Source organism: Neophocaena asiaeorientalis, unplaced genomic scaffold (assembly GCF_003031525.2).
Source record: "Neophocaena asiaeorientalis asiaeorientalis breed wild unplaced genomic scaffold, Neophocaena_asiaeorientalis_V1.1 scaffold242, whole genome shotgun sequence".
NCBI classification, from domain to species: Eukaryota; Metazoa; Chordata; class Mammalia; order Artiodactyla; family Phocoenidae; genus Neophocaena; species Neophocaena asiaeorientalis.
Window position 1 is genome coordinate 5,485,863 of NW_020172451.1, and position 14,092 is coordinate 5,499,954.

Below are 14,092 nucleotides of genomic sequence, written 5' to 3' on the forward strand. Positions count from 1 at the left end.
TTTTTTTTTTTTTTTTTTTTTTTTTTTTTTGAGAAACCTCCGTACTGTTTTCCACAGTGCACCAATTTATGTTCCCACCAACAATGGGAGAGTTCACTTTTCTCCACATCCTCACCAACATTTTTTATTTGTGTTCTTTTTGATGATAGCCATTCTGACAGGTGTGAGGTGATTTCTCATTGTGGGTTTGATTTGCATTTCCCTGCTGATTAGCGATGTTGAGCATCTTTTTATGTGCCTGTTGGCCATCTGCATTTCCTCTTTGGAAAAATGCCTACTCAATTCTTCTGCCCATTTTTTAATCGGGTTGTTTGTTTTTTTGATGTTGAGCTGTATGAGCTGTTTATGTATGTTGGATATTAATCTCTTATCAGTCATATCATTTGCAAATATTTTCTCCCATTCAGTAGGTTGTCTTTTTGTTTTGTTGATGGTTTCCTTTGCTGTGCAAAAGCTTTTAAGTTTAATTAGGTCCCAATTGTTTATTTTTGCTTTTATTTCCTTTGCTTTAGGAGATGGATCCAAAATATATTGGTGCAATCTATGTCAGTGAGTGTTCTGCCTATGATTTCCTCAAGGAGTTTTATAGCATCCAGTCTTACATTTAGGTTTTTAATCTATTTTGAGTTTATTTTTGTATGTGGTGTTAGAGAATGTTCTAATTTCATTCTTTTAAATGTAACTGTCCAGTTTTCCCAGCACCACTTATTGAAGAGACTGTCTTTTCTTCACTGTATATTCTTGCCTCTTTTGTCATAGATTGACCATAAGTGTGTGGGTTTATTTCAGGGCTCTCTCTCCTGTTCCATTGATCTATCAGTCTGTTTTTGTGTCAGTACCATACTGTTTTGATTACTGTAGCTGTGTAGTATAGTCTGAAGTCAGGGAGTATGATTCCTCCAGTTCTGTTCTTCTTTCTCAAGACTGTTTGAGGGTCATTTGTGTTTCCATACAAATTTTAAAATTATTTGTTCTAGTTCTATGAAAAATGCCATTGGTATTTTGATAGGGATTGCATTGAATCTGTAGATTGCCTTGGGTAGTATGGTCATTTTAACAATATTGCTTCTTCCAGTCCAAGAACATGGTATATCTTTCCATCTGTTTGTGTCATCTTCAATTTCTTTCATCAGTGTCTTATAGTTTTTGGAGTACAGGTCTTTTGCCTCCTGAGATAGGTTTATTCCTAGGTATTTTATTCTTTTTGATGTGATGGTAAGTGGGGTTGTTTCCTTAATTTCTCTTTCTGATACTTCGTTGTTAGCCTTCTACCTTTCTTGTTCTCCACTTAACTCATGGAAAATTCACGTGTCCTGTCCATGCCAACAATAGGCATGTAGACCACTCTAATCTTCCCCTCCTGCTCTGCTATTTCTGTTCAATTCTCAGTTTCTTCCCCCAGGAAGGTGTAGAGCAGATCACTGTGTCCACAGAAATGACATGCCTATCTGCCGTTCTGCAGGCACCAGTCCTGTCTGTATAAGGATTTCATTGGCTCACCAAAGCTTCTTCCCCATGAATGCTGCAATCAGTCACCCATCCATCCATCTGTTCATCCGTTCATCCATCTATCACTGCATGCATACATCCATCTCTCCCTCCATCTGTCCATCCATCTATTATCCATCCATCCATCCTTCCTTCTGTCCATTTGTCCATCCATCATCCGTCTATCTATCCATCCACTCACCCATCCACCCATCCACCCATCCACCCATCCACCCATCCACCCATCCACCCATCCATCCATCCATCCATCATCCATACATTCGTCCACTTAACACTTATTCGTTGATCCAGGCCCTGTTCTTGGCCCTGGACTCCTGTCCACTCAAGACTTTCTGGAAGAGGTAGAGGCGCTGGCTGGTGTGGGGGTTAGTGCTGGTTCTGCCAGTTACTGTTCTCCAGCATGTGTGTGTGGTTCTCTGGCTATTTATATCTCTGTCCTCAGCCTTTGGTCCTGATCAGCAGTTCCTATCAGACCACCATCTATTGAGTATGTTCCCTGGGAGATACCTGCACACATGAGCTCATTTCTTGTTTTTAATAAATTTTGATGAAATTCTACTATATCTACCCATTTTTCTTTCTTTCTTTCTTATAAATTTATTTATTTATTTATATTTTACCTTTGGCTGCGTTGGGTCTTCGTTGCTGCGCGCGGGCTTTCTCTAGTTGTGGCGAGCGGGGGCTACTCCTCGTTGCGGTGCGCAGGCTTCTCATTGCGGTGGCTTCTCTTGTTGCGGAGCACGGGCTCTAGGCGTACGGGCTTCAGTAGTTGTGGCACGCCGGCTCAGTAGTTATGGCTCGCGGGCTCTAGAGCGCAGGCTCAGTAGTTGTGGCGCACGGGCTTAGTTGCTCCGCGACATGTGGGATCTTCCCAGACCAAGGACTGAACCAGTGTCCCCTGCACTGGCAGGCGGATTCTTAACCACTGCGCCGCCAGGGAAGCCCGCGTGAGCTCATCTTACCTGCACACACTGATACAGTGCCCTTCTTCATTCCCATTTCACAGACGAGGAAACTGAAGTTAGGAAGAGTCAGGTCACTGTTCCAAGGTTACCCGAACGATGGCGGCCCGCGGTACTTTGTGTAGTTTTCTGCATCTGGAGGAGGTTTCTGTTCCCTACTCCCTCCCTGGCTTTACTGTTCAGGACAGATATTCTCTGCTCCATGTAGTAACACTTGTGAGTCTGCCCTCCATGAATTCATCTAAATCTTTTGGGGAAAGTTTTAATTTAATTTTGCTCCTACCACTTCCTTTTCAGTAATCACTTCCTCCTTTTGTACTCCTGTGTGAAACGGGGCTTTTTTCCCTTTCTTGAAATGTTAGGTGAGCGAGTCCTGGTTTATGTAGCCATACTTCAGAACTTTTAGGCTTTGTAGCCTGCTTTTTCCTAGCCCTGCTGTCCAGACGGAAGAAGCGAACCTTTTAATGCATCTTCACTGTGGTTCGCTTCTCTAGATTGCTTGGTTCTGAACCATCCCCAGGGCTCAGTCATCTCCCCGTATGGGGGCCCTGAGGACAGGAAGAGGGTCAGATGCTGCCCTTCGCGCAGGGTCTGTGGTGCTGCAGGGGGAGCCTGGGGGCTGTGGGGGCCTGGGGTGCAGCAGGGAGCTGGGGGGTCTAGCAGGGGGCCGGGAAGGGCGGCGCACTCCTAAGCCTGGCGCAGGGCTCAGAGCATGGGTCTGGGGCAGGTGGCGGGGAAGAGAAGACTTGAGGGCAGGTCTTCAGAGGGTCTCAGGCCATTTCCTGGCTCTCGAGCCTTAAGGTCATAATTAGCTATTGTTTTGGTTTTCTTTTTAAATCCTCATTGCTTCCGTGTTTGTGCACCTGAAGCTGCCTAACGCCTACCACCCACTCAGATATCTGGGGTTGCATGGGAGGGAGTGGAACAGGGGTTGTGAACTTTTTCTGTGAAGATGGTAAATATTTGTATTTTGGCCGGCCAGACTGCTCAGTCCGACTACTCAGCTCTGCCCCTGTAGGGGAAACAGCCCGAGGCAACTCATTTACATAAATGAATGGGGCGTGGCTGGGCACCAATAAAATTTACTTTTGGATCCTGAAATTTGAAACTCAGATAACTTTCACGTGTCACAAAATATCCTTCTTTTGATTTTTTTCAACCGTTTAAAAATGTAAAAGCCATTCTCAGCTTGCAGGCATATAAAAACAGGCAGCAGGCAGGAGTTTGCATCACCTGGAACGCAGGAAAGGGAGCTCGGCCACCACAGGCGCTGGAGCTGGGCCGGGAGAGCACCTTTCTCAAGCTGGTCTCTGGGCCCTCACAGGGCAAGACCACGCTTTCCGTTCTGAGAAGCTGGATTTGGGAGGAGGCCCCTTTCCTCCCCTGAGCTGTACAGCCTTTCTCCTCTCTCTGTGGATTTGGCCCTCTCTGAGCCCTCCTCCCGAGAAGCAGTGGGGAAGTGAAGGGGGATGGAGCTCCTGGAGAGCAGAGGGCAGGCAGGGAGTAGGGAGGTCCCCTCCCGCAGGGGAGGAGCTGGGTACCACCTTCAGGCAGGAATTCACCAAAATGTCAAGATGGAGGTCAGGGGGCCAGTGTTGGGATGGAAGTGCAGTCAGAAGAGCAGGAGAGACGGCGCCAGCTCCTGCCCCGGAGCGGACAGGAAGGCGTTTGGGCAGCAACACGGCTGTAAACTCACTGTGCAAATATTTATGAGCATCCACGCTGTCCAGGGACTGTCGTAAGCCTAAGGATACAGCAGCAAATGAAACCAAATCCGCTTGCGTGGCATTTACATTTCAATGGAAGAAGAAAGACAATAAACAGAGACAGAAATATGAAATGTGCAGGTGTGGGTGAACGCGAAGGAGAAAAGGGACGAGGGTGCGTTTTTGCGCAGGTCATCGGGAAGGCCTCTCGGGGCAGGTGGCACATGACCGAGACCTGAATGAGGACCTCAGGGAGCCGTCCAGCGGAGGGAGCCAGACGTGCAGAAGCCTTGATGGCTGAGCGCCTGGTGTGTGTGAGAACGCGCAGGGAGGCCTGTGTGGCTGGAGCAGGAAAGGGCCAGGGGACTTGGCAGGTGAGGTCAGGAGGTGGTGGGGGTCAGATCGTCCAGGGCTCTGGGCGTGGTGAAGAGACCCCGGAGGGCTTGGGAAGTGAGGGAGCTCAGTGTGGCTGGAGCCCAGGGCCTTGCTGGGTGAGAGCTGGGGCTGGGGTGGAAGGAACAGGAGGCTCAGAGCCGGTGGCTCTTAACGCACACGTGTCCCAGTTGGAGCCAAATGGCAGACGTTGGGCTGGCCCAGAGAGGAGCCGGATGCTGCCCACACCATCCCGATTTCTCTCTCTGCGTTTCCTCTCCCACCTCTTCTCCCTTTTCAAGGGAGAGGGAAGCGGGGCGAGGCAGGGGCAGGTCCTTTTACTCCTTTGTGTTTTTCTTCTTTCCCGTCACCGTCAGGGGTAGGACGAGTCTTCACACCACGGCCCTAACTCTGGTGCCTCTGATAAGCCTCGCCATCTGCACCTCCATCTAGATCTTGCCAAACTTCAGTCTGACAGATGATAAGAAACTTGGAGACATACCTCTGGTGGGTGTGAGCTCTGTGCCAGATTTGCTGCTTCCCTGCTTTCCACGCTGGGTCCATCTGGGTTACTTTGGGTTTTAAAAAAGCGCATCGCCTCATGTGCTCCCAGAAGAGGTGAATCAGGGTTTGGCAGCAGACGAGGTACCGAGGGGTTTTTTTTGGCCACGGGCACAAGCGCTCTCTGTGGCTGGGGCCCTGTGCTTTTAGACAAAGTGGTGGAGCTGAGGGTGGACGTGCACGAGCCGTTTCGCTCCAGCTGATGCTCTCCTGGCTCTTCCTTGCTTGGTCTTCCTGATTCTGAATATTAAGCTCGTTTCAGCCAATGCTCTCTGGTCGGTGGAAGTGGGAGATGTGTACACAGTTCAGCACAGGGCCTTGCAAACATCCAGTTCACATTTGTTCAATTACCATATTACTGTAATCTTTATTACATTGAATGTAATCATTGTTACGTTCAGGATAGGCCCCGAGGAGGTGTGTGTTCGTCAACATATAACGAGGCTTCCTCAGAGTGTGGCTGTTTTCCAGGCAGGTGAAAAGAAGATGGATTCACTCATTCATTTACTCAAGCACATGCTTACTGAGCATGTACACTTCTGCCAGAGGCTGTTCTAGACCCCGGCGTGAAGCAGTGGACAGAGCCCCGCTCTCAGGGAGCACACTTGCCAGAGGGAGAGACAGACAGTAAAGACGAGCATTAAATGCGTTGGTGAGAAGTACCCTGCAGAAGATGAGTGCTGCGGGTGGGATCAGGAAAGGCCTCTTGGATCAGATGACACCTGGGCCAAGACCTGCGGGAAGTGAGGGCAGAGCCAGTGGGTGTCTGGGGAAGAAGTTTCCAGACAGAAGGAGCAGCAAATGCAAAGGCCTTGAGGCAGGAGGTTCCTGGGCTGGCACCCACGAGAAGCAGAGAGACCGTGGGCCGAAGGCAATGAGCCAGTGGGCGGCTGGGGGGATGGAGAGCCGGCAGGAGCCGGTCTGCGGGGCTCTGGCCTTTCACCTGGAGGGGACGAGAGCGACTGGAGGGCGTGCTCAGCCTTAGCTACACAGAACCCTGGCTGCTGCTGGAGCCTCAGCTGTGGGATCAGGCGTGGACACTGGGGGCCCAAGTGGGAAGCCGTCGCACCAGCCCAGCCAGTAGGGTGTGAGGTGGGTTCTGGAAACGTTCTGAAGGGAGGGCCACTGGGCTCTCGGGCTGGCCCGGATGTGGGATGTGAGCGAAGAATCTGGTGGGAAGGCCCGGCCACGGTGGGACAGGGCGGAGCTGGGCGTCTGCTGGTCTCTAGAGCTGGATGTCCTGACTGGGGCTCCGAGAAGGAGCCAGGGCTGGAGACAGACACTGAGAGGCATCAGCTGCTCATTAAGGCTACAGGCCTGGGCCGCCCGGGACGGAGTGTGCTTAGACAAGCCAGGAGACCCGAGGCCCGAGTCCGCAGATGCCCAGAGCTCAGAGGCCGGGAGATGAGGAGGGACCGGCACGGACCAGGCCAAGCCCGAGCCAGAAAGCCGAGGAGAACCCGGGGCGGGAGTGTGGAAGCCGGTGGGGGGGGGAGGCGTACGTCCAGGAAGAAGGGGCGGTGAGCTGGGAGGAGGGCTGCTGCGGAGACAGCAAGATGGGCGCCCAGGAGCCGCCGGGCCTGGCAAGGTCGCCCAGACGAGGTCACAGTTTCTGTGCAGTGCTGCGGACAGAACTGATCGGGTGTGGGGGGAGACAGGCTGGAGACAGGACGCACAGACAGCTTTCGAGGGGGAATTTGCAAAAGGGAAGGAGTGGCTGGGGGCAGGGGTGAGGCGGGGCGAGGAGGGAGGGCTCACCTCTCAGACGGTTCGTCATCGTGGACACGAGCTCAGAGCTGGGCACAGCGGGGCACGAGCAGTTCCTGATGGGCGCGAGAGCAGTGGTGGCCGGCGCAGGACCAGAGGCCGCTGGCCGGGTGTGGAGGCACACAGGCTGGGCGTGTCGGGGAGCACGGGGCCTTGCCGTCCAGTTGCTTCTGGTTTCTCTGCAAGTGAGGAGGAAGGTTATCATCGGAGAGGAAGGAGGCGGGGTGGGAAGGGAGGCGGAGAGTGGAGAAGGTGGGAAATGTGCCCGGTGGTGGGTGAGCAGACCGCCCAGGCAAGCATCACCACGTGCACCTGCTGGCGGGGTGGACGGTCTTGAGTGAGGGACCCAGGTGAGTGCTCGATGGCCCGTCCTCTCGGGCCGCATCAGGCGCTTGGAAGAGGCGGTGAGTTGGATCTGACCAGGGTTAGGGTCTAGCCAAGACCAGGAAGGCAGGAGGAGGGAGGTGGCGGTCAAGCACACAGGCACCGGGTCACTGTAAAGATGGGCCGTGGGGAGGCGTGCGGAGGAGAGGGACCAGCAGGCGGGGTCCTGGAGGGGAGAAGGGTGTTGGGGTTCGGGCTGAAAGACAGGGGGCGTTGGATGTGGGACTTCGTTTTGGAGAGCGGCAGTTAGTGGTGACGAGGCGTGAGTTTGAGGAGGCAGGGGACCTCTGGATGGGAGGAGGACAGGAGCTGAGTCAGAGGCCGGCTAACATCCCCGGGGGCCCGGGGGGCGGAGGCAGGAGGGCCGCAGATGACCCAGCCGGGAGGAGCTGGGGCAGAGGCCAGCTCAGTGGTTCCTCCTGCGTGATCCCTAAGACGGCCACCCTGGGAGGGGGCTGGCAGGAGGCTCCTTCAAGTCAGAGACAGTGTAGGGACCCATCAGAGGAGGCGTTGAGGAAACTAGGGAAAACCCTGTTCATCTTAGAGTCTTCCCTAAACTCCTTCCTTAAGGAGCACTAATTTCCCTCCGAGTCTGGGCTGGACTTGGATGTGATCTAGTACAGGATGCAGAGTCAGACCTTCCAGGATCTGGCCATACCAGACGTTCATCACCCTTCATCCACAACCCTCTTCACGCCCAGCTGTACTCAGTGCCTTCCTGTCCTGTCCTGCCCCGGCCCCCTCCTGGCTCAGATGCCACCTCCTGCAGGAAGCCTCCCAGGTGGCTCTGCTGGAAGTGTTGTGGCTCTTGTTCCCATGGTTCCTATCTTGGTGAATATTTATGAATATTTATTTACATGCCTTATCTGCTCTGCGGGAGGTGCAGTTTGGGGGTGGACTTGAGTTTGAAACCCAGCATCATTATCGTCTAACCAGGTGATGATGGGCAACTCCTGTGGCCTCCCCCACCCTCGGTTTTATCTAAAAGTGGGGAAACGGTACGTCCTTCGTGTGGCTCGGGAGAGTGCAGTCACAGGGCTCTGTGCTTGGCATGGGTGAGCCCTGGCGGGTGTTTCTCTCCTTTACATAGAAGTGGCTCAGGGCAGGCACACGGCCCCGCGTCTCCACGGGACCTAACCAAATGCCTTTCAGGTCTCTGTGCCCAATAAATATGCATTTGCTGAATTTGGGAAAGATCACTGTAAAGCTTTTCTGTAATATCTTTTAAAAATTCAGAGGGGTTGGAATATACACTCATATTTTTCAGTTCCTAGTAAAAATGGTTTGCATGTGGCTGTGAAAAATAAGAATTGTCCAGATCCAGCTATGCCAGAATTACGGTTTTAAAGTATCAATTAACAAAAAAGATTTTTCATATGGCTCTAAAATGCAATGAATTGTGTATGAGACTTACTGCTTTACATCAGAAAAAGTTCTTTTTTTTTAAACTTACTAAGACCATTTACAGAGAAAATTGCTTTGAAAACATTCAAGAAATGTAAAGTGTCCCTTTTTCCATAGATATGTCATTTTGCAATACCTACGACTGTGAGTCTTTGAAAACATTTTATTTTACAAGAAGTATTTAAACACGTTCACTTTTATTATTACCATCTTGATTTTTAACGCTGGATCTTTTGACTTTTCCTAAATCTCTTTTTATACACAGGTTTTCAAAAACATTAAAACTGTTATCAAAGCCCTTAAGCTCATTGATGTTAACAAGACGGGTCTGGTCCAACCACATGCACTGAGGAGGGTTCTGGAGACCTTCTGTTTGAAGATGAAAGATGATGAATACAAAAAGTAAGTAAACGAAGGTATGGTGAGAGATTGTTCAGTAGGACTTTAAGCCAATTTCACAGTGGGACCTGTTGGGTTCACTGGATCCAGGCAGCGTCCTTCCCTCCTGCCTTCCCTGTCTTGACTGTTTTTGAAAGAGGTCCTCAATCTGCATTTCTCCCATGTTCGTGAAGCTCTCCACGAATTCTCCAAAGTGAGAGCTAACGGTTCTAATTCCTCCAGTCCCCGCGGGTGAGAGTCATCTGGCCTGCAGCTTTGAACGCATCTCGATGATTTAAGTCATCCATCACCAGTGGTCTCTCTTTGCCTGCCTGGGACCTCGCCCACCACCCCCATGGGTTTCCAGTTCACAGTTGACTTTTACTCAGAGCCCGGGGTTAGGAGAAGAATGAAAAATTTCAGGATTTATTTGTTGGTTGATGTGCTCCCTATTGGCTCTCCATCCTGACATGATAACAGAAGCTTAATTTTCCTTTGAGGACTTTGTTGCTGAGTTTGGGCTGGGCATTGCAGCAGGGGGACGTTAGCTGCTTCTTGGCGTTTGACTCGAGGGCAGTGTGGGGAAGCCTGCACAGACTTTTTTTTGAGCCTCCAATAAACTCCAGATCGTTCAGAAAAGCCAAATGCTTGGATTCTGTGGCTGCTTGAGTATTGAACGGAAGCCACTGGAAGGTGGGTGGGGGGGCTGTGTTTAACTTAATTTATATAGCACTCAGCCAAGAGGCACTCCTCGTCTTCCTGCCTTTCCCCACTTTTCTGAATATCCTCTGGGCCATTAACAAAAGTACCAAGCCTGATGATTTCACTCTGAGCCTGAGAGTTTCACATCACACCGCAGTTATAAATCGCTACTAAAATGGGTCTTTGTGGTTGCTTCCATAGTGTTATAAAGACGATGTTGCCTCTGTTAGTGGAAGAATCTGCTCCTGGAGCAAAAACAAGTCTAGACGGCATGTGCCAACCTCACAGGCACTGCAGGGTCTGAAAATCAAGGAGACTTTTAAAATATGGATATTTCCCAGTATTTTGAATATTTTCTTCCTCTTTTTTTTTTTTTGGTCTCCTTATAACCCACCTCAGAATATAAAAGACATAATAGATGTTTTAATTTTTACATCTTTCCGACTGGGAAAATGTCCAGAATAAGATCCAAACAAAACAAATTAAATAATTCTGTGCGCGCAATTATAGAACAGCAGCAGCAGTCTTCTAAAACGAGCAATCAAAAAGCAAAACGGTGTTTTATTTGATGATAAACCTTGTGTTTGGCACTAGTTTCCAACCTAGTAAATCTATAAAAAAAATGTTACTGTCTGTTTCCCCATCTCACAAGTATTGAATAGTAAAGAACTCCACAAATTTTTATTTGAGATATTTTTTTAAGCCTTAAAAACAATACTGTCTGCATGATGAGGCTTTCCTTCAGAATAGAAAAGCAGAAGATCAAAAGTAACCATTTCTTCAATTGCTTTAATGCTTTTCTTATCGAAGCTCAAGAATATACTCTTTTCTTGAGTAGCTGCTTCAGCATTAACTTTGCCTTTTTAGTGTTTGAGCAGGAAATACAATGCAGTTTTGAATCCTTTTTTTAATCTAACAGCTTTCTATTTAATATCAGCCTTCGGCCTGCAGCGAGGTAGGAGTGGCCTGGGCTTTGAAGCCAGGCGCGCTTGGGGTCAGGTCTGTGTCTGCCCTCCCTAGTTGCGGGGCCTCTGGAAGCTCCTGGGCCTCTCTGAGACTCGGCTCTCTCTTAAAGAAATGGGGACTGAGGAGCCCACCTTGCAAGGCTGGCATGAAGATTCTGCGCCTGCAATGTACCTGACATGCAGTAGGTGCTCGTTTCACATCGATGCTATCATAATCGGAAAGATTCCGTGAGTGTCCTTTACTCTTTGAGAAACAGTTCTCTTCAGGCTGCAGAATACCATCCAGCCTATGGAAACAAGGAGCGGGGGAGAAGATTATCTCCAAGTTCCATACTTAGCCAGTGTCCCGAGACCTGCTGGGTTTTGTTCTTCCTTTTCCATCTCACACCATCCTACTTTCCTCTCCATTGCCCTGCAGGACAAAGTATTTGAATCCGGGTAAAATAATTTATGAGCGACCTTGAAAAACAAAGAAACAAAGAAACAAACTCACTAGAATTCAGCCTGCTGCCTGGGCGGATGAATGAAGCCCAAGGCACTGTTCTGGGTGGTGATGCTGGAGAGGTTTGTGGATCAATTGGCCTCATTCCCTTTGCATCTGAAGTCAGCTTTCCCATGTGACCGTCCTGCCCTGGGTGTCTGCACATGTGTGAGTTCTCCTGCCCACACTTCAGGTCCCTGGGGAAATGGCCTTGGTTGCTGTGTCTTAGGAATGGTTCTGTCTCCCATGCCTTGATTCTTGTTAAAAAAAAAAGCCTTTTGAGATACTGCATCCTTGAGAAGTACTGAGGCTTCATTTTTGAATTTTATCTGTAGGAAATATTACCATGGAATTGTGTCTGTCTGTTCCCAGTGACTGTGTAGCAGGTATTATGAATGCGGTGGGCTGGGCATTAGGAAAGGTCAGGATTCTCTCATGAGCCAATACCAGTTTGAAGGGATGCTGAATTTTCACCAAAAATAGGAAGGTTGGTGATGAGATTTTTATCGGCATCCTGACACTCTCCTGGAGCTGCAGAGTGGCCGGGACTTTCTGTAGGACGGCAACTCAGAAAGGAACCCTTCAGGTGCCGCCTTCTGGATCCTTGTGCTTACAGCTTGTTTTTGCCAGACAGAGTCTGTGGATGAAAGATGGAGCTATTTAGGGAGTTTCAAGATTAACATCTGGCAGCTATCATATCTCAAGATAATTTTTCTTACTAGAACAATAGGCAAGACTCATCAAAGTGGAAAAAAAGGTATGCGTTGAAATGAATACATGACATCACTCTTTGTTAAATTTGGAAACAGAAAAATAACAACTACTTTAAGTGATAATTCCTAAATTTTTAGAAAGCAGCGTGAAATTAGATAATTATAGAAACCAACACATATGGAGATAATATAACCAAACATTTAAAAACTGTCAATTGTTTATAAATGTAATAATGCAGAGATCGTCTAGAAAACCATTTATCAAGCGGCAGGTTTGAATAGTAGAAATTTCATTTTAGAGGAGAAAATCCAAACATTGTATTTATCTTAACTTTAAAAAAAGAGTATCTCAGTGTATTTCAGGGAGAGACCTTGGTTAAGTGTTTTCGAAATTTCTCTTTATGCATAGACAGCCTAGAATGCTCCAAGAAAAGCTGCCCCGCTCCCACCATCGACTGCTGTAACACGATACGCCATCCTGGGCACAGTTTCTCTCTGCGAAATGATATTCTTGGTCAAGAAGGTGGGCTATGTTCTCTCCTCCACCGGCTGTAGATTTCTCTGGTTATAGAAATTTTATGCTGACTCATGGCCCAGATCCATTCCCCCCAATTATTAAAGGAAGTGGGGAACTGCTTTTGCTGTCTGACTGCAGGGGTGCTCCTCACTCACCCCCAGCGGAGAAGGGAGAAGACCCTACGGGGTACAGGCAGGGGGCGTTCCCTTAGCGGGTCCTGAGACGTACCTCTGCACGCAGATCTGTACACAGCCATCTAGAGAGAGAGTGGAGTGATCTTCTCCTAAATATTTGCATTTTTAATTAATTAATTTTCAGACTGAAGTATAGTTGATTGTGTTAGTTTCAGGAGTATCTGCCTTTTTAAAATCTTACAGTAACATTTCGTAGGGTTTACTTCTTTATTCCAGCTCTAGCTAGAAACACACATTAAAATTAATGCCAACCCCAGAGTAAAGGATACCTTAGTAAAAAAAACTTGCTTCATTTACATTTTCTGTATCATAATTTCTGAATACTAATGAACAGTTCTATTTTAGGTTTGCAAAACACTACAACATTGATAAAGATACTGCAGTGGATTATAATGTTGTTTTGAAGAACCTCAGTACAAATAATGACTTGAACCTTAAATATTCTATGAGAAGTCAAGGTAAGTATTTTAAAGTATGATTTCAGTATCCTCTGGCGTGGTAATTCCTCGTCTGTGAATCTGTCCTAAGGAAACACTTTCAAATATGGAAAATGCATTATCCACAAAGGCTGTCATGGTATCTTTATTTATAAGAATAACATAAATGCCTAACAACAGGAGAAGGGTTAAGTGAGTCACAGCCTATAGACATGGTAAGATGTGCATCCATGAGCAATGATTTCCATAAAGTTAATCATAACATGGAAAATGTATGTGGAATATCAGTAAATGCTTGGAAAGAAATTCCAAAATATAGATTGTCTTTAAGTGATAAGTGGGTGTTTGATTCTTTCTGCTACTTCTGTATTTTCAAAAATTTTTGTTAATGAACATGTTACTCCTTTAACGATGGGAACAATCTTGATACAAAAGGGCAAATAGTTGAGTAGATGGTATGGTTATACCGGACACGTAAGGCTGGGCTCACGCAGGCATACAACCTTGAGAAGGAAAAACTTTCCTCCTACTGATATTCTTTATCCCAGCCTCTAGAACATAATGCCCAGAGTTGCACAGTTCTGGAGAGAGCAGGGGTCCAGTTCCTCGCGGATGGGTATATGAAAAATGCAATCGGAGCGTCTCCCTTCCAGGCCTTTGGTCATTTGAGGCAAGCAGTTTCTTGCCTCAGGGGTTTACCACGTGTGTACTGGCTCCTTCAAGATGGGTTGTCACTGTCTGGTTTCAGTGCAATTCATTGCAGCAAGTATGTACTAATACCTTCCATGATTCCCAGATCTGCCTGACTAGCAAACTTAAAAATTACAAATTCTTAGGTTTCAGCTCAGTTTCACTAACCAAGATAGCTTAGAGCAGACCCCAGGACTCTACTTTTCAAAGCCTTCCAAGTTTTGGGAATTACTAGACAATATGACCTTCCAAGGATGCTTTCATCCCTTACATTTTGTTAGTTCTTGTGCAAGTCCCTGTACTACTAGATCCTTCATTGGGTACAAAGCCAAGTAAAATAATCTAACTTT

The 14,092-nt window shown here is 48.0% G+C and overlaps 1 protein-coding gene across 1 annotated transcript in view; it reads left to right on the forward strand.

Annotated features, from left to right (window-relative positions):
• The window catches only part of EFCAB6 (EF-hand calcium binding domain 6), a 217,026-nt gene that overhangs the window by 34,211 nt on the left and 168,723 nt on the right, over positions 1–14,092 (forward strand). The window contains 2 exon segments of the mRNA XM_024737554.1: positions 8,931–9,067; positions 12,961–13,073. Coding sequence (XP_024593322.1) covers positions 8,931–9,067; positions 12,961–13,073 — 250 coding nt within the window.